At 35.3% G+C, this 26,283-nt stretch overlaps 1 protein-coding gene across 6 annotated transcripts in view; it reads right to left on the bottom strand.

The window, feature by feature from the left end:
• The window catches only part of LOC141462363 (rab11 family-interacting protein 4A-like), a 154,393-nt gene that overhangs the window by 9,119 nt on the left and 118,991 nt on the right, over window positions 1–26,283 (bottom strand). For all 6 annotated transcript variants that reach the window (XM_074144158.1, XM_074144160.1, XM_074144157.1 and 3 more), the window contains 3 exons: window positions 5,033–5,136; window positions 1,554–1,694; window positions 392–599 (listed from right to left, as the gene is read on the bottom strand). In XM_074144158.1, the coding sequence (XP_074000259.1) occupies window positions 392–599; window positions 1,554–1,694; window positions 5,033–5,136 (453 nt within the window). The remainder of the gene's footprint in view (window positions 1–391; window positions 600–1,553; window positions 1,695–5,032; window positions 5,137–26,283) is intronic.

The raw sequence follows: 26,283 nt of genomic DNA, 5'->3' as shown, positions 1-26,283 counted from the left end.
TATTCATTCTACGCTATATTTTAGAGAACTATAACAAATAATTAGGTTGCAGTGGATTACATGTTGATACGACTACCAGAGAGTAAAATGACAGGCCTCTGAAGACTGAGTGACTTTAGATGTGGATAGGAACATGCAGAAGATGGAAGCAGCGACAGAAGCAAAGTCACTAGCTAAATGAAAGAACATAAGAGGCAGAGATCTGCAAGCCAAAACAAGAAGAAGTAGTAGAATTAATTCTTCCAAGAACAATGTTTGTCTCTACGGAACCTTAGTATATTTAAAAAAAAAAGACTTAAGTGATAAAAGTTCTGACTAGAGTAAGAGAAAATGGATTTGCACTGGATCCACTGCACCTCCACGTGATCCCAAACTGCAGCTCACAACTCACCTGTTGATTTGCTAGTGAAGCTTCACTATTAGACCGTTCTTTCTCCCTTAGTATTTCTAATTCCTCTTTTAATGCAACTACTGATGCTTCACTACGTCCTTGTTCCTCTTCCAGTCTTTGTACTTCTAAACGTAATTTATCCGCCTGAGCTCTACACCTGGCCGCTTCTTCACGTAGACTAGAATTTTCCAGTTCTAGAGACTGCAACCTGAAAATATAAAACAACACACAGTTAGGCAGAAATAAACTTGATTAGGTAGATATTAGATTAACAGTTGATTTCAATCAGCGAGTACGTGAACACTGTTTTAAAAAAAATAAAACCGATTTTTTTACAGCAAATTTTAAAGATTATTTTTAAAATAATCATCAAAAACTGTTTCAGTCTTTAATGACAGCGAAGTGAGGAAATAAGCTACTGTCATTGTCTAAGTAGCTCCATTCACACTTTTGTGACTGACAAGAGGAGTCTTTGCGGTCTCAAAAGAGGATGGTGGAGGTTGTTTCTAGTGATACAAGTCCGGGATACCTGCACCCTAAATTTGGGATAAAGTAGACAACTTCTAGGTCAATACCATTCACTCGAACTCAATGGCGAAAACCAGACGATTCTTTCAATATAAACACACAGGCCTTAGAAGCTTTTGGGCTGAAAAGAACACCATGCGACATACAAGTTCATCCTAGTCTATACTTTGCTGGTCAAGGCGAACGGCACCGCTCTTAATGGCCCAACTGTAAATGGTAACTGGTAGCGAGTCATTGACCAGGAATAGGCCGAATGCCCTTCCCGACTTAATTTCACTTATGCCAGAAAACATCTCCATAGAGTAGTACTGGGTACCATGTCATGTCGTAAAAATGTCTACAATAAACTCCCAAGACCTCGACAAGAAAGGAGAAAACCTTTACTAGGTCTTTCAAGAAGGTGCCATAAGTCTTTATGGCGGTAGAGACTTGGGGTCCGCAACGGATCCAGTTGATGACAATTCTCTACTGGTCATGTAAAATGGTAATGCTCCTAGCAGGTAAATTGCCAGTCATGTCGAGTATCCATGAGCCTTTTTTACGCGGTACGTGGTTTAAGAAACTTTGTATTTCTTCCTGGCACCTCACAGTGGGTGGAAATGTAATTTTTATTCGTATAAATAAATAAACCAACCTTATGGCACAGTTTTCTACTTGTAATTGTTTTTCCCTATCCACTCTGGCGACGAGTTCTCTATGCCTTCGCTCTTCATCCTGGAGTTTCTCTTGAGCTCGCAGTTCTACCTCTCTTAGCTGCTCTTCAAGCATCAACACTCTGCAGCAAAGTAAACAAAACAGATCAATAAACTAAATTAAATACTATTGAAAGTTTTAAGTAAAATACAAATATCTAAGCAACATTTCAATATACTTAAAGCGTATTTTAATTAAAGGAAAGTTTGTAATGACAGATGTTTCCTTCTAAAACATTCTACTTTCGTTTTGGATTAAAACTGTAAAGATAGTGAATCCGTTATGGAGACTTAATTAATACACTACAGTATTCGACTTCTAATAGAAATTCTTAACAAATACAAATTATAGAATTATATTTTTTGGAAATATTAATGCCTAAAGCAATTTAAGGAAATATTCTGAAGCAATCTCAATTAGCTGTAAAACTTGTGTCAATATATATACTTCCCTAATTTTGATGAATTAGAAATGTTCACTTCCATGTCATTCTCTTCAAACTCAAAATTTTAACAAAAATTAAATTCTTGATAAAAGAAGACAAATCTAAGCTTTAAGAGTACATTCAAATGCAGGAAAGCCTAACTTCTTCGCATCTAAGAATTCCTTTAACTAGATTGCTGGCTAGAAGGGTCCCTTTCTCCTAAGACTAGAAATGAAATACACTGGTAAAGTGTAGAATAGAAAATTGGGCGTGGGCCTCTCAGCCACAAAGATTGTTACGCAGCTACAAGCAATCTATACGCAAGTACCTTATTCACAAGCACACTCCCAACCGAAACCACACTATACCAGATTCAGCCACTTATTATAAGTTATGCCCTCGGCTGAGGTTCAGCAAGTAACTTTTTGGCGAGGATCCCCTAATAAAGTAACTCCTTTGGCAAGTGATTATTCTGCAAACGAGCGTCAGATTTGTTGCGAATCCGTGATTTGAAGGCTTTTTAGCTACAGTTCTATGAAAACTACTTCTTCGATCACAAGTGACCTTAATTTCTAAAATTTCTTTCCTCTTCCCAGGTGTAAAGAAAAAGAAGAAGTAATCGAGAAGCATTTTTATGCTTAAACTGTACCATAATCATGGCACAACAGAACAGCTTAAATATTTAATCAATGACTATCCTCTGCAGGCGATTATAATGTTTCCTTTGTCATTTCGACGCAATTAAATGGTCACAAGTTGTGATTCATTCAACCTGAGCTCTTGATGATTCATTCTGATGAGTGCGATTGTGTTGGTATTGTCGGCAGTCGGAAATAGATCACTTATACGGCGCAGAGTTTCAGGAAAAGTAAATATACAAATTCAGTTATAATTTCGATCATTGTTTCAAAAAGCTTAATGGCCTGAAATACGGGATACTGAGTTACACAACTGCATTTTAAAGTAATAAATACAGTACTTTCTCCTGAAAACCTTAATTCTTGATTTTCTTAAGTCCTCTAATTGCTTAGGAGTTTAGTAAGAAGTATTCAGTTTAAAAAACTTGGTTCTTAAATAATATGAGAACAAGAAAGAATGGAGGTAACAATGAAGTGGGTGGCTAGCTGAACGAAAAGCTTAGACAGTAAACCTTGGGCTCCACAAAACTCCTATTTGGACGCTTCTAATATGCAGGGACCCAAAACAATCCTCGAAGGTAGCAGTTGAAGAAGGCGGCACCTTAATAAAGAAATACGAGAACAGTAAGGACAAAAAGGCATTTAGATATTCAAAGACTGCAGTATGCAGTGCTTGTCCTACAAAAGCAGAAGATTGCTATCCCCAAGACTAGTCATAGAGGATCTGTACACAGTGGGATGACAACGGATCTGTTGGATAGATAACTTTAGTATGGACGCAAAAATTCTTTGCAAATTCTTTGATGTGTACAGGAAAAGTTAGAGTAATATCAGTGAGAAGATCAAGTTAATGGATTCCAAGAGCTCGGATAAGATGGGTGCCCGAGTATTCAGAACGAAAGGTAACAGGACGACAGTTAGTCTTGCTTGATTGGAACGCTCATTTTACTCCAACTATATAATTACTCCGTCTGGATGGTCAATCGGAAGCTGAATAACTACTGCAAAAGAAAGATCCTTGAACTTGGTAACGGTCTTGATTTGGAGGAAATAGTAGAGGAAGAATAGAAAGGATAAGCACCATTGGTCCTAATTTCAGCACTGGCTGAGGACACCTGACGTCACCATACTCTTCGAATTATTTTCCATAATCGATATTTCACAATGATCTCTCTCAATCGATATTTTACAATTTCATTCAAAAGGAACTATTTAATTGAGGTTAATATAAACAGTCACATTATTTAAGAAAGAAACTTGAACAGTAGAGAGAAATGAATCTTTAATTCCTGGTGAGCACGCAAATTTGAATGCAACAGATTAACATCGGAGAGCGATGGAGTTTTATGTCATTTAACGTACAATTTTCACGACTTCACGCGAACTTACTTTTTTTTTGTTTCTACCTCAAAAAAATGTCTTTGAATTAAGAAGTTTTACTAAATTGAATTAATTTGAATATTGTAAATAGCTGAAAGTGTTGTTCGGTCCGCAACGCTGGCTGGATAATATAATTTTTTATGTTCCTGAAAGATTTAGGATTTTTCATCCACCATCAGAGAGGTTATAAATTAGAACAACCATGGATGGGTTGGAAGAATAGAGCCCGGTAGTCAGGGATCCACAGTCTGCTGTGCCAATATATCTTGACCTTCAAGTTGTTCTGATGAAGAAAAGCTCCCCGTTTCAAATTAAAAAAAAAAAAGAAGTGAATAATGGTAATTCGTAACCAGTTTCATTTGCTATGAAGCCCCGGACAGGAGCCGGCAATAGGAGTTAACCACTACTACTTGATGAAAATCCACCGATAATGCCCCCAGAAGATATTATACCTCCTCCGTCAATAACAGCCTGATTAGAAGAGATCACAGCTCGAAAAGAGACCAGGAAAGAAATTCATGCCAAATTTTACAATACCCGCACCAAGATCTTGGCAAATAAAGTAAAGTAATTGCCTATTTTTTCAGGCAGGCTTTACGTCCAACTACCAATTAGGTGTCGTGGACAGAGGCGACTTGCAAACGTACTTTACTGTAAATTTCTTTTATTAACCATTAAATAAAACACAAGGCCTAAGTCCGGGAATCGAACCCAGTGCCACAATACTCGTATTAGCTTTACAGGGTCTCGCCTCTAACCGCTCGGCTACCGACGCGCCTACAATTTGGCAAATATTTTTTTTACTTAAAAAAAAAATGGCACACAGAATTCCGCTTTCTTTACAGTATAAGCTAAATCAAGTATTTGTTAAATGCAGATAATGAGTCTCGCCTGCATTTACAGTATTAGTTTTCTAGACTCTCTCTTTGTACACAGCCTCATTGATCTTAACATTACTAAATTAAAACAGAATCTTACCTGGCCTGCAAAGTGGCATTCTCCTGTTTAGCCCTAGTATATCGTTCATCGCTGTGATTCTGATTGTCTGTTAGTACGCTCATCTGTTCCTGCAGCACTTGTACCTGTTACACAGAGAGCAGCCGGTTAAAAAAAAAAAAAGAAAACAACAAAAACAAGACTAAACAATCGGCGAACCCACTGATCCGTAAAAATGCACTAACATTGCAGTTTACTTTTATTACTTTCACTATCGATTTCAACCAATCAAGAAAATCATGAAAGAACGGGATAAGATTAATAATAATCATAATAATAATTGCAACATATAAGAATAAAGTATAATGTTGAGTAAAGAAGGAGTTAAAGCAATCAACTGAGTAACAGAACTGGCCAGAAGTCTGAGGAAACTTAGAACGATTGTGATTTCTTATTCTCCATACTAATTTTACAACTCACTTCACCTTCTACACTAAATAATTTAATATAACCTTCAAAAAGAACATTCAAATTAATTTAATTCCTCCTTTCAACCTCAAAACATGGGAATATTTTCGCATCTTTTTCTCACTCTCTCTCTCAATCCTCTCTGTTCCGGATAACAAGAGAAGGAGAACAATACGATGATTGGCTATTTTTGGGAGAGAGAGAATGAAATTGGTTATTACGTGTTACGTAAAACTGGTTAGAGGAAAACCAATTAAAACGTAAATAAATAATAATTGACGACATCAGAAGCTAATAAAATGAAAATAGAGAATAATTGCACAAAAAAATCGCTAGATGGCATTTGCATGTTAGAATTTAGCATATTCCAGTGCAGTGTCTGAGATTAAGAAGTAGGCAAACCATCGGTAACAAAATTTAGCCCTCCAGCGTTAAATTAAACTAAAAGAAGGCCCTTAATTTATACTCAAAGACCCTAGTTATGAGGGAGAATATAGTGGCAGCCTCAAGAATAAAATAAACCAGTTCAACTAAATGGATGAACTTGGTACGACTCTGGCTATACTTTTACACTCTCAAGATAGTTGCCTAAATATCTTTGATTTTATCTGTCGTAGCATGCATACTTTCTTGTACCGAAGACCGGTTTATGACATTCATCCATCATCATAGGGAGATAAGTCATTTGCGAGTGTTGGACAGCTAAAGAATAAAATCTGATCATAAATTTAATAAAAAAAAAACAAGTATAAAAAATACTGCCGGCCACGTACATTCCTCTAAAGTAAGAACATAACTTTTCTTCATTCACATATAACGGTTATTTTAAGAAGTCATGTGTGACATATATAACCGTGTAACCATTTGGTTACCAAGGCAACGGTGAACTAGATTATCCGTTTAATATTACAAGTAGAATGGAGTACCTAAATATAATACAATATGGGCTAGTGAATGTACAAGTAGGAATTCACAAGTTGTTACAAATAGCATTTCTTACAAATCCAAGTCAGTTCTTGTATTCGAGTTATCTGAGGCCAAGTGGAGTCACGTTTTCAATTTATTTTCCTCAAATTCCCTTTATTACTCGACAGCTATATTGTTAAAAGAGGATATTGCAAAAAATAAAAGAAAATACGCACATCTAGCGTGCAAAATTCATTATAGTCGGATCTTTATATCTCCTACCTCCAGAACCAATAGATCACAATACATTGCATTTTAAAATGGACATCGGCCTGCCTAGTTCATGGTTTGATGGAGGCAGTACAACAATTCTGTAGGTTCGTTAAGTACCTAAAAAACTGTCTGTAGCCTTGTAACTTTCTTTCATCAAAATTTTAATTACTAATCCTTATTTTCTAATAAAACAAGACCGCACTGCACACAATCAATGATCCTTATTTAACGACGTGGTCGGTCCTACCGAAAAAAAAGATACCCGAAGGCAAATGTGACCTAGTTACATCAACCAATCTCTTATCAGCGTCACTGTCAAATTCCGAAATAAGTTTTCAAGTTCACTCTATGGTCCTCAAGACCCCCAAAATGTTGTTTTTAACGTATGCATTTGTCAAAAATTCGTCTAATTTAGTGTCATGCGATGTTTGGACAAGTATGGGAGTAAGGGACTGATAGAGGTGCCTGTAGAGAAACATAGCCTTGGAATAATCAGCCTTTTCTAACTAAATCCGGACTTGGGTGGGTGTGAACTATCCCAGAAAGCCTATGTAGATGTAGGAAGTTAATACCCAATCTTGGAAGGAAGTATTAGTTATCCGCTGCTCCCCCTCTCTTCCTGGGGGCCTCTAGAGAATTGTGGGTGGGTATCAGGTGATATCTCCCTACGAGGTGTGTCCCAGAACCCAGGAGTGGTCGCCCAAATTGCTGACTCACACCGCATTATTCTAGAGAATCTTTAGTTCATTGAATGGGGTGCTGTTGAGATTGTGGTTTACCACGGCACTAGCTTTGCTATACCTGAGTATGGCAGTAGATTAAGAAGCATTCAAGAAGCCAATGTTGTTGCGATTCTCAGGCAAGCAAGCTTGTTAGCCATTAGATACTCTGGCCACGCCTGTCTTCCACGTTCTCGTCCACAATACCACTGCCCAAGGAACTTCTAAAGAAGTTAACGTGCTAACGCTCGAAAATAATCCCAGCGCTTATCTGTAGGATTCATTTTAATGATTTAGTTACTTACTTAAAATAGGTCATTGGGTCAGTCAGTATTTCACCTCAGACTCAAATCTGAAGCATATTTACTTCTCCTTTTTTTTTTTTTTTGTACATTTCCAAATCTCTGATAGTATTTTTACGTGATACTTATAATTATCTAAAATCTATTAATTATGAATTTTCGACAACTTTTCAATAAAGTAAAGGAAACGGAAAAAAACACTAGCTGTAAATAAACATGTATTGCTTAAGCCTTATCTGGAACACTCATGCCGGCAAGATAACCCTGACAGAACTGCCTTGTGATAACCTTGTTATCACAAAATGTTATCAATAAACATAATAATATGAATATGTTTTTCACTTTTTCCTTAAAAATTTATTGAATCTTGAGACCTTCCAAGATTATTTTTAGAATTAGTTGGGTAACAAATGTGTGGGCACGAATATTGGCCCATTTGTCTTCAAGTTCATTAGTTAGGAGGTCTTGGATGATTTTAGCAGGATTTGAGTTTGTTTGTTTGATCTTTGGCAGTTATATAAACAGCTTAGCAATGAACAGTGACCGATCAAAGATTTAAAAAAAAAATACTGTACGAAATGGAAGGTACTGGCCAATCAGAATAGCCTGTAGTTACGCCCAAGATCGACATGAAGACGCCCAACAGGTTAGGCTAGGTGAGGGAAGCTTCAGAATACCTCCCTCCCTGATGTAACATACAAAAACCTTCTCAGAGAGCTCTGGATCAATGACTTTTTAACAGAAAAATGGAAGAGTGCCCTTTGCAGGACACGACCAAAGTGTAGTAGAACAACGATGTTTATTGGCGGAAGTTGAGCTTGGGTGGTAAATTTAAAACACCTTAATAACCATCAAACAAAATTGCCTCCTTAGATAAGGCGTCCCTATAGATTGGTGTTTCCACAATGTGGGTAATAAAGCTAACTTCCGTGAAATAAACTAACCACCTAGGGGAATGCGTGTAATTAGAAGGAATTTTTAATGAAGATGGTGACCGTCAAATCCATCAGATATCTTATATCATGATAAAACTTTACACATCTTTTATACAGTCTTCATAACTACCGAAAGACAAGGAGAAAACGCCTATTAATTGCTGAAATCGCTTGGGCCTTCCTTTTCGATGGGAGTTTAGAGGAATTAAATAAATAATATCTCTTAATAAATAATAATTAATTAATGAAAAATCTTCTATGGACTTCCATAGTTCAGATAGGTCAATCAAAAGATATGGTCAAGAACAGCCATATCGATTTGTAGAAAAGAATCAAAGTGAATCTACAATGAAGGGAAACGGTTCTGCAGAAGGGCAGCTGGAAGTTACTGGCCAGTTCAGAAATTACATTAGGGTTAAGTAGATGATTTTTTTGTTATCTTCCACAAATATAATAATGATGGGCACCATGAAATCAGTGTAAATTACATTGGGAAATAGGGAATAGTCTCTACGTACAAAGAGCAAGGATATTTCAAAAGAATCTTATTCGATCCTGTCTTGATATATGCCTCAGAATGATGGGTGAAAGTGGAAGAAATAGGAGTCAGGGGATAACCTCCCAGGGCCAAAGTAATAGGAAGATGAACAGCTGCAATTGAATCCTTCCCTCTAGAGGGAATCCTTACCATTCTCGGCGGTAAAGTAGGAATCAACTGATGAATAAATTGGATGTTTAACCGTTGTTACAGTTCAAATTGCAAAAAGTCGGCTAACCTAAAGGCTATTCTTAATTGAACTTCAGTAACCTTCCATCTTTTCCACCTCCACAAATCATTTCCTGAAGGACACCAAAGAAGGTACAAAACGTCGAATATTTAAGAGAATTTATTCTTTTTAAGCCTCAGCCAACTATTGCAGTTTGTAGTAAATATTGTCCATCTTTTTTGGTCAGAAATATTATCTTAAAAAGATTTGTATTTTGGATGTTTTATTTTTTTACAATATACTTTTACAAAAGTAACTGACTCGAAAAGCCACTTTAAATAGTAGTTTTCAAAATTTTTTGAGAATTCTCACAGTATAGTAACTCTTTGGGCATTAATGAATGTATTTTAATAATTTTAAGATTTTGCAATTACTTTTATTTAGAGTAACTTTACGCAAATTGATACAAATTGAAACAGTCTTACGGAGGAATCAGAAGAGATCCTGCCTAAAGATATTTCACTGCCTTAGTATTTCAGGAAAAGAATAGAAGGTTCTCCGGAACTCCTAAGACTTGATAATACTTAAGTTGTTGATGTCATTTCGAGTAGTTTTTTGTTCTAGCTGACATTTTTTCAAGGAAAACCGAGAAGGAATGTTAATGAATTGTTTTAAAAGAAATATAATTTTAGTAAGTGAGAAAAATGAGAAATATTTTCTCAGCGAATAGTGATGTGGGACAGAGAGTGGAATGAGGTAAGAAATGCGTGCAACAGAGCTGGGAACGATGTTGAATTATCAAATAATTATTTTTTTTTTATTACCAGCTATGATTGAAATGATTCTATATACACAATACACGCGATACATATTTATATATTTTAAATAAATAACAATTACATAAACTTACTTTATCGTTGAGATCAGCACACCAAGCTTTCTTCTTGCGATTTTTTACTCCATTCAGCGAGCATTTATCCGGCCGATTACCATTACGATCTCTAAACAAATCGTCGCCATCATCGCCGGAAACCGCAAATAAATCTATAATACTACCATCACCTTCTTCCTCCTGGCCGTTCACACCACCCACAAATTGAAACTGTCCTTCCCAGAGGTCGTATTCTAGTCCGTGTCCTAGCGAAGGGACACCCGAGGAGTTTTCCTCTTCGCTCATCTCTTGTATACACCAAAATAATCATCATCTCCTTCGCCTAAAGTTTTTCTTGGCCGCTGACATTCGACTGCTTTTCATACCCTTTATATAATGTTTTGTTTTGATTTTCTTTTATTATTATTATTAATTTTGAAAGAACTGGCTGTAGTTAATACTAATTAGATAATATTGCCTAGAAAATAAAAAAAATACAATTGTAAAACTGTCCTATTTTTACCAAACAATATTGAAAGTTTTGCACAATAAAATGGAATCAAACGTGTGCCAATTAGCTGATCTTAGGTAATTATATCTAAAGAATTTAATATACTTAATTTGTAATTCTAAAATCTCTAAAATTTCATTTTGAGTTTCTAGTAATGGAAGAGTATTTTTCATCTTGTATAAAGATAAGAAAAAGATCTGCAAAAGCAACGAAGATCTAAGAAGTGCTCGCAGATTAAAGATTATAGACATGATTGTGAACGTGGATTTGATCTCGGAAGTGCTCAGATCAAGATCCGCGTGTAACTAAAAACTATATTTAACCAAGATTCTATCTGCAATGTACATTATCTGCCACGTTAACCGCCACCCTTATGTTTACATAAGAAACTGAAGTCAAATTTCTTTCCTCAAAAATGAATGTTTTATTGCAATGCGACTAATCATAAGTTTTCACACTTACTTAGTGGAACTCCAGTTGCGTAAGGAGCAGTTTTTATCCAATTGCCAAACATTTAGTCAAACGTGTGACTTTGATTGGAAATATAGTGTAACACGAGCAGAGGTTACACTATATTGTGCTTCCAATCAGATGACAGTAATAGTATTCCATTAATGCAATATTCTTGATTACATTTATTTTATGTTTTTGATTGAATTAATACAAAATTATGGAATAAAATAACACTCAAAACAGGAGCTCTCAGCGGATTGTACTCATTTGTATAAAACAAATAAAAGAAAATGCTGCTAATTTGCATACAGATACAGTAATTTAGTATTATATAATATATATTAATATTAAAAATAACGTAACAAGCCACACAATAAACAATAGAAAAGCATTAACACAAACACGCACATATCCAACACATACTACGTCACACACAATAAAATGGCAAGGTAGTGAAAAGGTTTTTCTATCCAACTACGATAATCCATATCTTATGATATAGTGGGTAGCTAATATTGCAACGTAAATATTTACTGTATTAAAAATAAAACGTTGGTAGTCAAGGTAACAAGCCTAACAAATATGTCGGGTGAGTATATTTAGATTTATTCTCTCAAAGCTAGCAGGTCGTTGCAACTAGTTCTCAATTTTAGTTAGAACTTGGGTCGCTAGTTTACTTGAAAAATCGTTTCACAGATTATGATCTTAAGATGGATATAACAGGTACTGTAATGGGTATAACCACTGGAAAAAGGCTGAGTACACACGTCTCCCGCCAGATGGGGTCGAATAAGTTATACTTTCCCAAGATAAGGAAGTAATGTTTATTGCATACGATGATAAAAAACGGAAATGGAATTCTTTAACAGGGGTGGAACATAAACATAACAGCATGGCTGAGTATCCATTGGGAATTAATGAAGAGGGTGTTAAGAGGAGGTTACTAGAGGTACCTGGAATGATGGAGGAGATGATGTATGGAGATAAGAGAAAAAGACCTAAGGAATGCTCGCTGAATTTGGTTAACTAGCGCTAAGAACTATGGCGCTTCCTCAAGAAAGGATGAAAAGGATTTTGACCTTCATCTACAAAGAAAAATTCATTCTTTAAGAACAGGTTGAAAGTCTCGCAGAAGTTCAAACGTAAGCCTAAAAGTTGCAGAAATGAACTTCAAGTAGTAAAGAATGGTACTTCTGGTGTTGGATTTTTCTTAGAATTCGGTACATTTACTGAGATGGTACTTTGGAAGGAAGAATCTTAATCACTTCCATCAACTAAAAATGCCCTTATTCGTCTTCTCTTAGAGAATGTTGAGATTGAAAATTGTAGACCAACATCAGTATATAAAACATGCAATAACATCGACACGAGCTGTTTTTGAAAAAATCTCAACAAAAAAAATATATCCATTCTGTTAACAATTACTTCCAATTGAAGGTTACATTTGGGTTATATTTTGTAGAAAATACAATAGAATTTTACAATAGGCGCACTACGAGGAAATCGTAAGATTGTTTTATATGATGAATGATTTTTTGTCATATTTTTTAAAATTCTGAGATGTTAAAAACTAGTAATATCCAGTGAAAACTTAATTTAGGTAAAAAGACGACCTGATTGCAATACTACCTTTTATCAGCAGCAGAAGGGAAAGTCAAAAAAGATCAACGAAAAAATGAAGCCGTGCGAACTAAATAAATCACAAGAGATTGTTTAAAATGCCTTTATTTGTCTTTGGATTCCATTATGGCATGAACTCGCAAGATTTACTTTCAAATAACCCGGGACCATGTGAAATTCTCCCTCTCTTTCTCTCCTCCCGGGGACCTAGATTCAACCTGTTCTTAAAAATATTGTTTCTATTTCAGTAATGAGAACAACCTCGTACAGCCATCTATACAAGAACAATGTCAAACTGGGTTGGGCACGTGCTATGAGTTAAGCCGTAGCCTAAATATTGTTCATCGTTTTTTGGTTAATCCAAAACGAAGAAACAGACAGTACAGAAGGCAGTACCAACCTTACACATTGTAACAATGTAAAAACAAAAAATATTATAATTATCAACAGCATAAGCCCTGAAAATAACCTAGCACCTAGGTGGAAAGCTTGGCAATAAATGAAAAATTATTATTGAAATTGGACGCTGAATTCTTTCTTCCTTTTGTAAACATTGAAATTTGACGCTTCCTTTCTGAAAGATATTATTAAAAATATCAAGCGGAAACGTCAAGTTAAAATTATATCAATCTGTTTCCTGTTTTAGATAACTAAGTTTTCATTGTTTTACAACTCGTACAAGAAAGCACTGTTATTGCATTTTTTCCTCCCAAAAAATACATTATTTAAGAACCTCAGAATTAGAAATAAGTAAATTAGCAAACGATATTTGGAAAGTACTTTTGGGATCAAAATCTCTCATAAAACGGAATGTAACCTACAATGCTCTGATTTAGTGTTCCGTTTGAACATTATGTTGCTTCCGGCAGTAAGCTGCTCATGGTTTCAAAGATTTTGAACTTGGAAGTAGTGCATCACTTTTACTTTGTTTTCTCAGGAAAATTGAATTTTCTTATTGGTTTTACGGGGAAACTCTCTGAAGGAATGTCCCTAAATGTTTAGTTTTAAGAAAATGGATTAACTACAGAGTACGCCCTCATGGAATAGACAGAAGAAGTCTGTGAGAAAGAGATTCCAGGAGTATAAAAGCCTCTCTCTCATCAACAAGCATTTCTCTTTCTTCAATAACTATGTTCTTCTATCTGGGTATTGTCGCTAGAGTAAGGTCCTTGTCAGACTGTGTTTATAAACCTCAACACTTCTGTCATCTGAATTGTTCATTTTGTCAACAAATACATGTAGGTATGAGGCAGAAGCTGGTGGAAGGCGCCGATTATAAATAATCTAACTAATTCGCTATATCTTCTGGAACACTACACAGGGAACATCAATTTGAATTACATTATCCACTAGTTCAAGCAGAAGACATCGCATCAATTCCCATCAAACGGCGCCTTAAGCTTCCATTAATGTTTCAAATCTTATGAACCCTTGCGGCTGAAACTCCAAGTAGATAATTTAATAAGGATCGCGATACTACTTCTTATGAGAGGGAGAGAAAGTAAACAGTGCTCTAACATCAACTACCTTCCATCACGACAGAACTAAAAGAAAGTAACTAAATAAGAGGCAATTATTGAGAAAAATTTCCGTTTTACAACTAAAAAGGGAACTCCAGAAAACGCACCAGTGACACAATGCTTCTTTGTTTTTCCAGCGGCAATTTCCCCTCCAGCAATTATCATTAGCTAGAGAGAACCATTCGGGAAAACCGAAACAATGTTCATGCGCATGGCAGTAAAATGAAGAAGAAAGAAATTCTTTGCGAACATATCTTTAATTGTTTACTAAGCCTATATTACTGAAACTGCCCGGCAGGATCGTTGTATAAAAGGTTGATGGCCAAAAAACTGCACCCAAAGAGGCTTAATGTTGAAAAAGAATTCTAATATGGCAATTTTTTTCTCTGTTCCCTTATTTTTAGGCACGTCAACATCTAAGATTAAGGGCACTTGGAACCTGTTTTTTTAATGCTCAGCCGGCCTCCGGAAAGTGTTGTCTCCGTTACAGACAATACTATCCATCACCAGAGGGACAGTGAGATATAAGAAACTTTTAGGTAGAGAATATCTAAGGGCCAGCAGCTAGATTCGAATCCTTGATCAACGCGTTGGAATCCAGTATTAGCTAACCACTCCTTCTAGTGAAGTTATGTTATAGTTAACATAATAAAGTTGGGTGGCATCATCGGTGAAACTGATTTGCTATGGAGGCACACCTCCAGACTGAAGATGAGAGGAGAATGATCAGTGTGTGGAAGAAATACCAAGTTGGCGTATAGAGGAACACCTACGTCCAATTAAACAGTATTCAAAACATTAAGAAAGGTCACAGGTCAGCAAAACACAAATAGTTGATTAGTTTAATTCTGGTCAATAGAACTAGCTCTACAAAATGTAGAAAAGAACAAAAAATGAAAGTCAATTATTAGTTCACTTGTATTGTCAGTGGTCACATTCAAGACAAATGAAGAAAGGGCTGAATAGGAGTTAGTGCGAGGTGACGAATTGTTCAATGGCCACCCTCATACTCTGGTCGAGCCAAACAAAAGCTATTATAATCATTCACACATACAGTAGGGTCCGGGGGGGCAGCAGCAGGGAAGTACAGCCAGTGAAGAGAATTAAGACACACTGGATACTTACAGAGGAGCGCCGACTGTACCGGAAATATACACCACACCCTTATATATATTATATACTAACAAAATAAACTAGACGGACCAGGAGCAATACTATATCCTTTTCTCCTGTCAATATTCGCCCTTCTTGTATAAAACGAAATTGTTATAGAAATTAGGTGTAACATCCAGAAGCAAGTGACCATCATATTTTTAAAAAGCCAACAGCTGTGTACTGTAAAACTTCTGTTTAAATACTCACTCGGACGAATTTCTCTTACGGTTTCATACAATTAAACTTTCTTGCGACTTAAAATTAATACTGACTAGATAGTTTACTTCAATATTATATGGCATGCTGTTGAAGGAAGAACTCCACTAAAATGGTGAATCAGCACTTAGCAAAAAGCTCATCTCAACCGTCGCCCCACTACTAAGAAACCCGATTAATTATAGGAAATATAAGATTTATGAAGTACGTGTCCATACAGAATACAAAGCAAACAAACCATTCTCGAAAAAATGCTAAAAATTTAAAAAAATCTGTAATTACACACGCAAGAAGAGATAAATAGCAGAACTAGGCGCCACGGTAGCCAAGCGGTTAAGAGGCGAGACCTGCAAAGCTAATATGCATTGTGGTACTGGGTTCGATTACCGGTCTTAGGCCTTGGATTTTATTTAATGATTAACTAAGAAATAGTAAAGTACGTTTGCTAGTCGCCTCCGTCCACGACACCTAGTAAATGGTAGTGGGACGTTAAGCCCCGCCTGAAAAAATAGGCGATTATTAAATAGCAGAACACGTTAAAGAACGATCAGCTCAACGATTTCTGATCAACTTAAAAACAAAGAAATTCAGTATGATTTTTTTTTTTTTTAAGTTTTTCCCCCCACCGGAAAAGTATTTGAAGAGCTGTGAAATCATTGATCTCCTTTCAAGTTTCCTGTAGTACGACTTATATAATACTCGCAATAAAAAATTTTCACCTAGATTGTGAAATATAAAAAACAAAAACAAAAAAACCAAAATATCTATAATTCCTCCTGAATGTTTTTTGGGAGATCAGCTGTTTTTAAAACTTGGGTTGGGGGGAAATTCCCACTTTGTGAACTCGACCGACCACCTTTTTAAAATAATAAAAGTAATTGGTTTTCTCTAATTAGAATCACCAGCTACCGGCGAACGCAGTCTAATTAGTTAAGACATTTTCAAACGGTTAATCATGACCAAAGTCGCAATTATCATACTAAATTTCCCCTGGGAACTATTTTTTATTTTTTTAATAATAATTTGTTTAAATTTCCACTAGGCACATTTTTTTCTACAATATTCACACGAAATATAAAACTTCCTTTTCTTAACTCCACCTCAGTTTCCTGTTTAAATGGTTCTTTGCGGTGGCTATCGTCATTGTTAACAGGTGGCAGGGAGTCAGGTATTCATTAAAACTGCCTTTTTTAATAATAAAAACAAAAATTATTAATATAGTAATTCAAATATATTATATTAAAAAAATAATTGCATTAATAGGGTAGTAACAATAAGCCCTTGCAGACTGCAAATCTCTCAATGAGCACAATTCTTTATTTAATTTCTCTTCCTCCTAACTGAAAATTTTTCTCGTGAGATTTCAAGTTGCTAACTATCTATTGGAGCGCAATCAAAATTCTCTTCAGAAACATTCTGGTTAGAGACGTCGTAGGAGAACCATGTGGAGATGATACGAGTTATGGCTATTAAATAACGAGACTGATGCTGCTACAGAAGAACTATATATGCGCCAAATCCTAAAGACCGACAGCTGTGCAGCGTAAAGCCTTCTCTTTCGATTGCAGCGTCTCACGTGTTCGTAGAGAAATCTGTCTGACCGGAACCATCGTTTGTATAAGAGGTGTTAGTTTCGTTTTGCCGAAAACATGATACTACACATGTAGTAGAGCAACGAATTGTCGTGAAATTTCACATGAAACTGGGTAAAACCGCTACTGAAACTTATCTTTTATTAAAAGAAGTTTATGACGATGAATGTTTATGACGTGCGCAAGTTTTCTGAGTGGTTCAAGCGTTTCAAAGATGGCAGAGAAGACGTCATGTCGGAGATGCCGCCCAGGTCGCACTTCTACGTCCAAAACGGATGAAAATATCGATTATAATTAATCAACATTACTACCATGAGGTACTTGCTTAACTCCGTGAAAGAGTAAGGAAAATATGACCCGATTTGTGGAAGAACAAGTCACGGGGTTCTCCATCAAGACAACGCGCCGGCTTACACTGCATTGTCTGTCAAGACGTTTCTAGCCAAGTACAACATCCCAGTTTTAGGCCATCCGCCTTATTCGCCTGACCTGGCCTCATGTGACTTTTATCAGTACCCCAAAGTAAAATCTGCATTAAAAGGAACACGATTTCAGTCCGTTGAAGTTGTGAAAGAAAAAGCGGCAAGCGTCATGCAAGAGCTGACAGAAAGATACTTCCAGCAAGGTTTCGAACAATGGTAAATTCGCAAGGAGCGTTGTAGGGATATGGGAGGAGTGTATATTGAAGGTGATAATAACTAAATATGTATAAATTTAAAATAAAATGTTTTATAGTAATAGTCTCGGATACTGCCTTTATAAGCAGCTAAAGACCAAATCCGTAGAGCCCAATAGAGACAAGCTTACCCTAAGGAACTAGTTCTTCAGTCCAAAAGCTCCAAGAACCGTAAATGAAGGTGTGACCCTCAGACTAGTTCAAGGTCTTCGATACAATGATTTGAAGAAGAAAAACAAGAAACGTGTCAGTGTCAAGGAAATACTGTCTAGAAACATACTGCCGAGCTAGAGTGGCATCTAACGTGATGAATGCCACCACCGGAGAGTAATAATAACAAAAGAAAATGCTGGAAAATAAATAAGCAATAATCTGAAGAAATTATTGGGAATAATCCTGAAGAAAAATCTCGTTGCTATGATATTCAGCTGGATTCCAATCCAGCGCCAGAAATTATCTACTTGGCATTTGTCCAGCTTATAGTTTTAAATAAATAATTCGTGGCAATCAGCCAGCTGTTTACGAATCAAACACTACTTTAACAAGTTAGGTTAACATTTTATTTTTGAAATGAGGTTAGTGATTAAATAGAATTTACCCATGTTTCATCCCTTGGGATGGAATATTCCAAGTTTGTAAGGAATCTTATATGAAACAACATGCTGAAAATATCTGTCCAAGTACAGCTGTAAAAGAAGCTATGGTAGTGGTAGTCCAATTTGCTTCCGATGATGCAAGGAAATCCGAAACATGACAGAATTAAAACAAGCAAGCGAGCTAAGACGAATTCAAATTAACAAATTGTCTTTTAGAATGAACTATTGACTTTTCCTATCGGTTTGTTTAATAGATTCTGCGCGCATACACTTTGCTCACAAGTTCAGTCAAACTCCTTCATGAGGAGGACCTCTTCCTTCTGAAGACAGTGACAACTTGATACTTTCTTCTTCTAAATAGCTAATTTCACTTTAGTGTCCTTGTTAGAGAACTTAGATCCATGCTTCTACCCTCTTTCTAATCTCATTGATGGCTCATTCTGAAGACGTTATACAGCTTCTTCTTCTCCAGCAATTCCATTTCTAGCATGAGTAGCCAGTAGTTTCGTTAGGTGATACTTGACATTAACGAAATGTGATCCCATAGCTATTCCTCTGTCCACGATTTAATTGAAGTTGTAATTAAAGAACTACTTTGCTCCTCATCCTTTTCAAGACAATGAATTTCCTTAGAAAACACTATTTCGACAATTTACCAAGATCGCAGGAAGTCCCTCCTTAAATTTAATTAGTGAAAGTAGATGACAGATTGGAATTAATTTATTTTAAAACAAAAAAAATTATGGAAAACATAAATTTATCAAACCAGCTGAACAGGATTACGTCAGGTGAAACGCTGATTGAATTCGCAAAGCAATTTCACCTTTCTAAATGGTAAGAAAGACTAGCGCAGCTATAGTTGCCTTATTTATTAATCACTTACTTGACTATCAAGTTCACTGTGAAGGAAAAAATTAAGAAATTTTATTAAGATCCGATTATGGATTAGAAATACGGTTACGTTGAAGAAAAAAACATCCACAGCTTGTTCTAGCGAAATTACACTCCATCAAGCACTTGTATCAATCTTTATCATGGAGTGCTCTAAGTAATCCAGAATAAATAATCCAGATTTTAATTGCAACTGCACGCCGCAAATATAGAAACGGCCAAAGACATGTTTAAAAAATCAGTGCTGAAAAAGGTCAGCCTAAAACAGCAGAAGCCTGCAGAAATAGGAGCGACAATTTACGTTAGTCTACTGACTGAACATTGACATCTTTAACTGAAAGGAATTAAGCAATCGTCTGACTTAACACAGTAATTTTTAATGAAAGCCACAGAAGTTGAGTAGAAAAAGACACTCTTACCACGTTATCCTGTTACACTTGAGGAATGTTGAAAAGGAAAGCGATTGAATAAAAAGAAACGAGCGTAAAACTTGGCAATGAATTCTACGCTTTTATGAAACTAATATATTTAACATCTACACGTTAGATCATGTTAAAATTAGAAGTAAGGTCTTGCGAGTTACTAACTGTTCTCTTGGCTTATGCCCCTTTAATTACGAAGAAATAAACACCATCAGCATCGGCAAATCTTTACCAACCTTCACTATAAAGATTGGATTCTTGGGGCTCAAGAATGTCGACTAATGATGCTGGTTTTCAGCTTGAAGCTGCTATCAGCAAGAAAATTATCCAGATGGGTTAAAAACTGAATAACTCAGACAGAACTTTGAACCATAAATCCTTTAATTTTTGGACTCAACATATACTACGTTGGATTAGTCCAAGAACTATTTCAACGAGTTAATATTTTATTTTGAAAATAAGGTTAGTGATTTAATTGGCTTCACCCATGTTTCATCGCTTAGAATAGAAAATTCAAAGCTTGTAAGGAATCTTGTATGAAATAACATTATTTGCTTAAAATATCTGCCCAGCTCACGTGTTGAACCTATCTGACTGCTCAACTTCGGCTGTTCTTGGTGTAATTTCTGGTACATTTTATCGATTTCTGGTTAATATCTCTCTGCTTTGTTAATTTCACCAGATTTCAAAATGTTTTAGTGGATCCAGCCGAAAAATCGCCACACCTTAACTATGGTTATTTGTGGGGTTTGTTGGGATTTTGGTTTTTGGAAGGGATTTTAAGCGGATCAATCTTAACCAATCGCTGACTATCCATAGTACATGGTCCGCTTTTTTGTCTCAAGTTATTGATGGTTTTTATTGTGCAAATGCAGCAAAGAACAAATCTCTAATCGCGACCATTTTCATGAATCGTTAAAGCAACCTCTTTTCCATTTGTTCACATTTACAAACGCGCTTTAAACTGTTCACAACATCAATAGGCTGATGCTAATGGCTCCGCGCTCAACTGAACTATTTGATATGGACCACTATAATTTTAAAAGCGTTTTTTTTCCATTATTGGTAGACTAATTCGTGGGTAAAAGACTGACTCAAAAAAATCTAGAGACCAAAATTTCTGAAACTAAAAGTGCTTTAACTAATATACTATTTTGGTGCCCCCCAAAAATGCATTAATTTCTACAGTCATCACAACAGTGCTTTGTCCTAGTTTGAATTTACAAAAGAAAATCGTTTGAAATGGTTTTTCTCAACTTGTAATCGTTCTTGAAAAAATGGAAAAACTATTAAGATAAGTGAAAAAAACAATTCAAGGAAGAAAATGTGCGACAAGATAATGCAATAACATGTAAATGTAAAATGTAAATAATTGAAAAGTAATCATGTCAAAACCTACAAAACTTTCTTTTAAACGCCGTAATAGCAATTATAGAGCATGCTCATTATACACTTACTGGGATCTCTCGCTATGTCACTAAATTATAAGAAAAGGTATTCAGCAAAGGCTAGAGCAAGACTTTTTGATGCTTTACGTTTTGGGTACTCTTTAACTGGTTTTGATTTCTTGTTAAAATTTCTTTTTACGAGCAAAAAAGAGGTTAAAAATCAGCTGAACTACAACGATATTAGCAGTTAAATTGCAACTAGTGAATTATGTACACTACTAACTACAAAATGTGAAAGCTGAAATTTGTTATTTGTTAAACAGTGAAAAGCGTAGTTTTACGTTTAATTACAGTAATTAAAGGATTCTCCCCACCGGCGGTTGCTATGAAGAAATTAACACTATCTACTACCGAGCAGCAGGCCGATCATCTCTTATGGAGGCCAAATGATAGTGGCAGATAGACTAACTGACAAGACAGCCGCGGTGGCTCTATCTGCGATCTGCTATCTGAAGAAAGTATTCCTCCCAGTGAAAGTGTTTCAATACAAATATAAAATTCTGTGTCTCCATTCTTTTTATCTTCTCCGTCAAATTACTTTCACGACGAACTTGACCTGTATACGCTTTGCGAGCTAGTCGTGCGTTTGTCTGTCTGGCACATGTTATATTTTTTACTTTTCTTTGAGAAATAATTCAAATCCGATTTCCTTCTAATTAAAGTGAGAAACAATAAATTTTCTAGTGATCTTGAATTTCCACTTAACAGTACGCATCAATATTATTTTTCTTCCATAACAATAATGAAGCTACAGAAGGAAACGTGATGCCAGATTCCCTAAAATTTCTACCTTCCTTAAGGAAGTTCTCAGATAATAGCTTAAAATAAAGAGGAAGTAGCTCCAATACGATCTCTGAATTAGCGAAAATTTTTCTTACAGGAGGCAATAGAAAGTACAAAGTTACTATGATGCTAACTCCAACTAAAATGAATGACCCAAATAAATTTCAACTCTCAATATCTTCTCAACTTATGGATCTGTACACATGGAAACTGCAGCATATAACTGAGCAAAATAAAGTGTATTAGTGAACAAAATATCATACGAATAATCTGTTGTCTAGTGAGGGAGTTATAAGGGACCTATTTCTCAGCAAACCATGACCCAAAAAAATTTCAACTCTCATTATCTTCTCAACTTATGGATCTGTACACATGGAAACTACAGCATATAACTGAGCAAAATAAAGTGTATCAGTGAACAAAATATCATACGAATAATCTGTTGTTTAGTGAGGGAGTTATAAGGGCCCTATTTCTCAGCAAACCATGACCCAAAAAAATTTCAACTCTCATTATCTTCTCAACTTATGGATCTGTACACATGGAAACTGCAGCACATAACTGAGTAAAGTACAGTGTATTTAAGAGAACAAAATCGGCCATTCATCGATCTTGAACTTCTTCACAGAATTCGTTAGTGCAGTTATAGACCAATAATTTAACATGAAGAAAGAATTACCTAAAGAATGTTAGTCATTTTGGAAAAAATAAGAAACCCCAAAAATGATACGGGAAAACTTCCTGTTGTTTTTCACCGGAGTTTTCTCTAACGAATCATAAACAGTTCCTTCTCCTAATAAATTAATCTAAATGAAGTGTTTGTAATATTATGGACACATCCAGGGATTATAATTTTAAAACAACATAAAGTTGCAGAAAACTAAACACTTGCAGGCCATACCAAGGTCATATCTGTTAGCAGGCTAACTGATGGAATGTCAAGTATGGCGGGGTACACCCTCTTGTCCAACAATTGTTCCAAAATGGTAACTGCCTTTGGGTAACCCATACAAAGTTAACCATATAGATGGTTTTGTATTTCAATATTATTATTTTTCTTGTAGAAAATTATGTAAATTTAAGTGAACAAAGACAATACGTGCTAATTTATTTTCTTCTATTAATTAAGTTTTTTTAAATTTAAGGCTCTTTAATATCAAAAGTCATTTGGGCTTTACGGGTGACTAAAACTGTACAACGGAAAATTTGAGTTATTGAGTTTATCACTTAAGTTTGTAATTAATTTAACTCAGGAATATTTTATTATTTATTATTATTATAAAAAAGCTTTTTTTAATTCTGGCCAAAATTAAGATTATTTGTACTAAGGAAAATATCTTGATTAGTAGTTAGGTTTTACTCAGTTTTTGTGGAATGTTCTTTTTGATAACAGTGAGTTCGGAGCGTTTCGAAGATATCGTCGATTGAGGACACGCCCCCGACTTTCAATGTCCTCCAATCAAATCTACAACACGAAGAAATACTATCACTAAGTGGATTATAATAGGTCTTTAAATAATAAAGTGGGACAATTTGGTGTTTATTAACAAGCGTCAAAAGAGAACAGATATTATTTAAATACCTACTTTTACTAAGGTATTAATTCAGTGACGTATAAGATAATATAGTCTAAACATGCTATTTAAAATGAAAATAAAAGAAAACGAACAAAACAAACATACCCTACTTTGTGTTTAAAAGATATTTTATTAGTATTAAATATAAAATATGAAAAAGAACTATGCAATACGAACAAACCTACATACATATATTCTAGTTCCACATGAGTTATTTCTAGTAAAACATTCGTACGGGCAGAGCACATGTGCTTAGGCAGCTAACCCTACCCTCTCGTCACAGCATTTGAGCGTGTGTGTGTACGAGTAAAGGGGAAACAATGGGCTGCATACAGTCCACGAACAACAAAAACACAATGATATTAGTTTCATGCTGTAGCTTGTTTAGACAAGGCTGCAAGACACGCAATCACTGGGGACATTTCTGACACAGTATACAGATAGACAAGATATTGCTTCTTTTTTTTTCTTTTTGATGTCGCAGAACAGCTGGTACGGGAGCTTTTGTTTTTCTTTAGAGGCCCACACATTTCCCCCGTAAAAGAAAGCAAGGTTGGTCTAAGAGAAGATAAGTACACTGGAGGTTGAGGATGATCTGAGATGTCTAAAAGTTCGAGGTTGGAAACAAACGGATTGTGAGGGAAGCCAAGATCCACTCTGGACTGTAGGGCTTCCTAACAAAGAAGAAGAATAGGATTTGCTGCAGTTCAAAATGATTAAAGGTCTTCAGCTGCTACATTATGGAATTTTTGAACTTTACCATCCGGCCATTCATCGATCTTGATCTTTTTCACAGTATTTATTTTAGAAGACGCCCGTGAGGTTACTGAAAAAAAGTTAGACGAAGAAAATTTCACTATTTTACTGAGACAGACTACTACGACGGCCTGACGATCTCCAAGATATTCCTGGAATATTTTGAAAAGTCATCTATCTCTTTTGCAGAACAAAAGTTAGTTAATTTTTTTTAAAAAAAATGGTAAATCCCTTATAAACAAAGAGCAAACTCAAGGGTAAGCTGGAAAATGAAAACGTTTTACATCTATTGGGAGGAACACTTGAAAGCAATTCCCTGAGTTAGGTCGGAGATTGCTGTGGCTCTCCTTAGTTCAGGTTTCTTGCGGGACTACCGGTCAGTGTTTGAAAATTTTCGGGAAAAAAAGCATGAAAAGAGACACAAATTCTGTTTTTATAACAAAATTTTGCCAAACACATTTTATATTTTCTATTTAGTAAGTTAACGAAAATCAAATAATTTATAGTTTTATTTTGACTTCCTATTGTTGTAAGTATAATTTGACTTCCTATTGTTGTAGCTAGAAGTAAATAAAAAAAGATAAGTCGACCGCCTACTGCTGCAGTACGCCTACTGCAAGAGAAGGATGCTGATATTAGAGCCGAGCCCTCCCACATCTACAATAACAACTTCACAATATCTCAACAATCCTCTGTATAGGCATTGTTTGTATGTCCGTATGTTGTAATCATTATTATATACATATAAATACATTTATGTATGTATATTTCATAACGTAGTTGAATTTAAGGAGATATTCTTATAAAAGTGGTATAATAAATTTAAGTACGTATAAATAACAAAAAATCTGTTCTTGTCCACAATTACACATACATACGTACACACCACGCCCACAAGAACGAAACCAATGGGAACAGAAACAAAAATACAAGAACCATTCAAGCGAGAACAATAATTTGCTTTGCACAAAACTGCCGACTGATCGTTACCGAGAAATTAAAGCTTTCAGAATAATTTCCTGGCATGAGAGTTGCATGCATATTGCTAACAGTCTCCTAGACTGCAATGCAATGACCTAGACCAAGAACAGAGTGGGGAGTGGAAAATGCAATAAAAATGTGTTTAAAAAAAAAGAATTCTTTAATTGATTTAGTTAATCTTAGGCCATGATTCTGTGAAGAGGTTACTGACTTCATTTTTATTAAATAATTAACTAAAATAATGACTAGAAGTTCATTAAAATTAAAGCATTTAAAATAAAATTAATAATTAGAATTTTCTGCTCAAACTAGGGCTTTTATTGTAAACCGTAGTCTATTTGTATTTTTTTTTGTTTTGTTTTTTTAAAAAAGGTTAAATTCAGAATTTTGGGAAAAGACAGAGAGGGGTGGGTAGGCATCCCTCAAAAGTGTTTTCCTATTGAGCGAATTCTAGTCTTAATAAGAATTAATTTTTTTTTACAAAGTTCTGTATTTTTGAAAATAATTTTGAATCTTGTAAATTTTTGTAAATAGAAAGCTGAATGACCACTCACAGCAAGTTTTCTTTTAGTCAGAAAGTTCATTTCGTCGATTCCGAACAAGAGTTGCAATATTAGAAAATAATTTTGTAAGGGGTTTGGTGTTTTTAAGTATAAATTATTATTAATATTACAATATAATTTGAGATTAGCAAAGATTATGGCTTTTTCTAAAAAAAAAACGAAAATTTAACAGGTATCTGAATGGAATCTCCGTCAAACTCCATTCACTTAAATTATGAAGTAAAAAGTAGAATAAAAATATTTACCCAGCTTTTAGATAAATTGAAGCGAAGTTTCTTTAATAAGTTTTCGATATTTATTAAGAACAAGAATTCAAAATTGACCGTGGCTCAAAACAACCAAATAAAATAAA

Source organism: Rhodnius prolixus, unplaced genomic scaffold (genome assembly GCF_049639745.1).
Source record: "Rhodnius prolixus isolate KJV_2025 unplaced genomic scaffold, Rpr scaffold_1, whole genome shotgun sequence".
Taxonomy (NCBI): domain Eukaryota; kingdom Metazoa; phylum Arthropoda; class Insecta; order Hemiptera; family Reduviidae; genus Rhodnius; species Rhodnius prolixus.
This window is presented reverse-complemented; position numbering and strand designations above follow the sequence as displayed.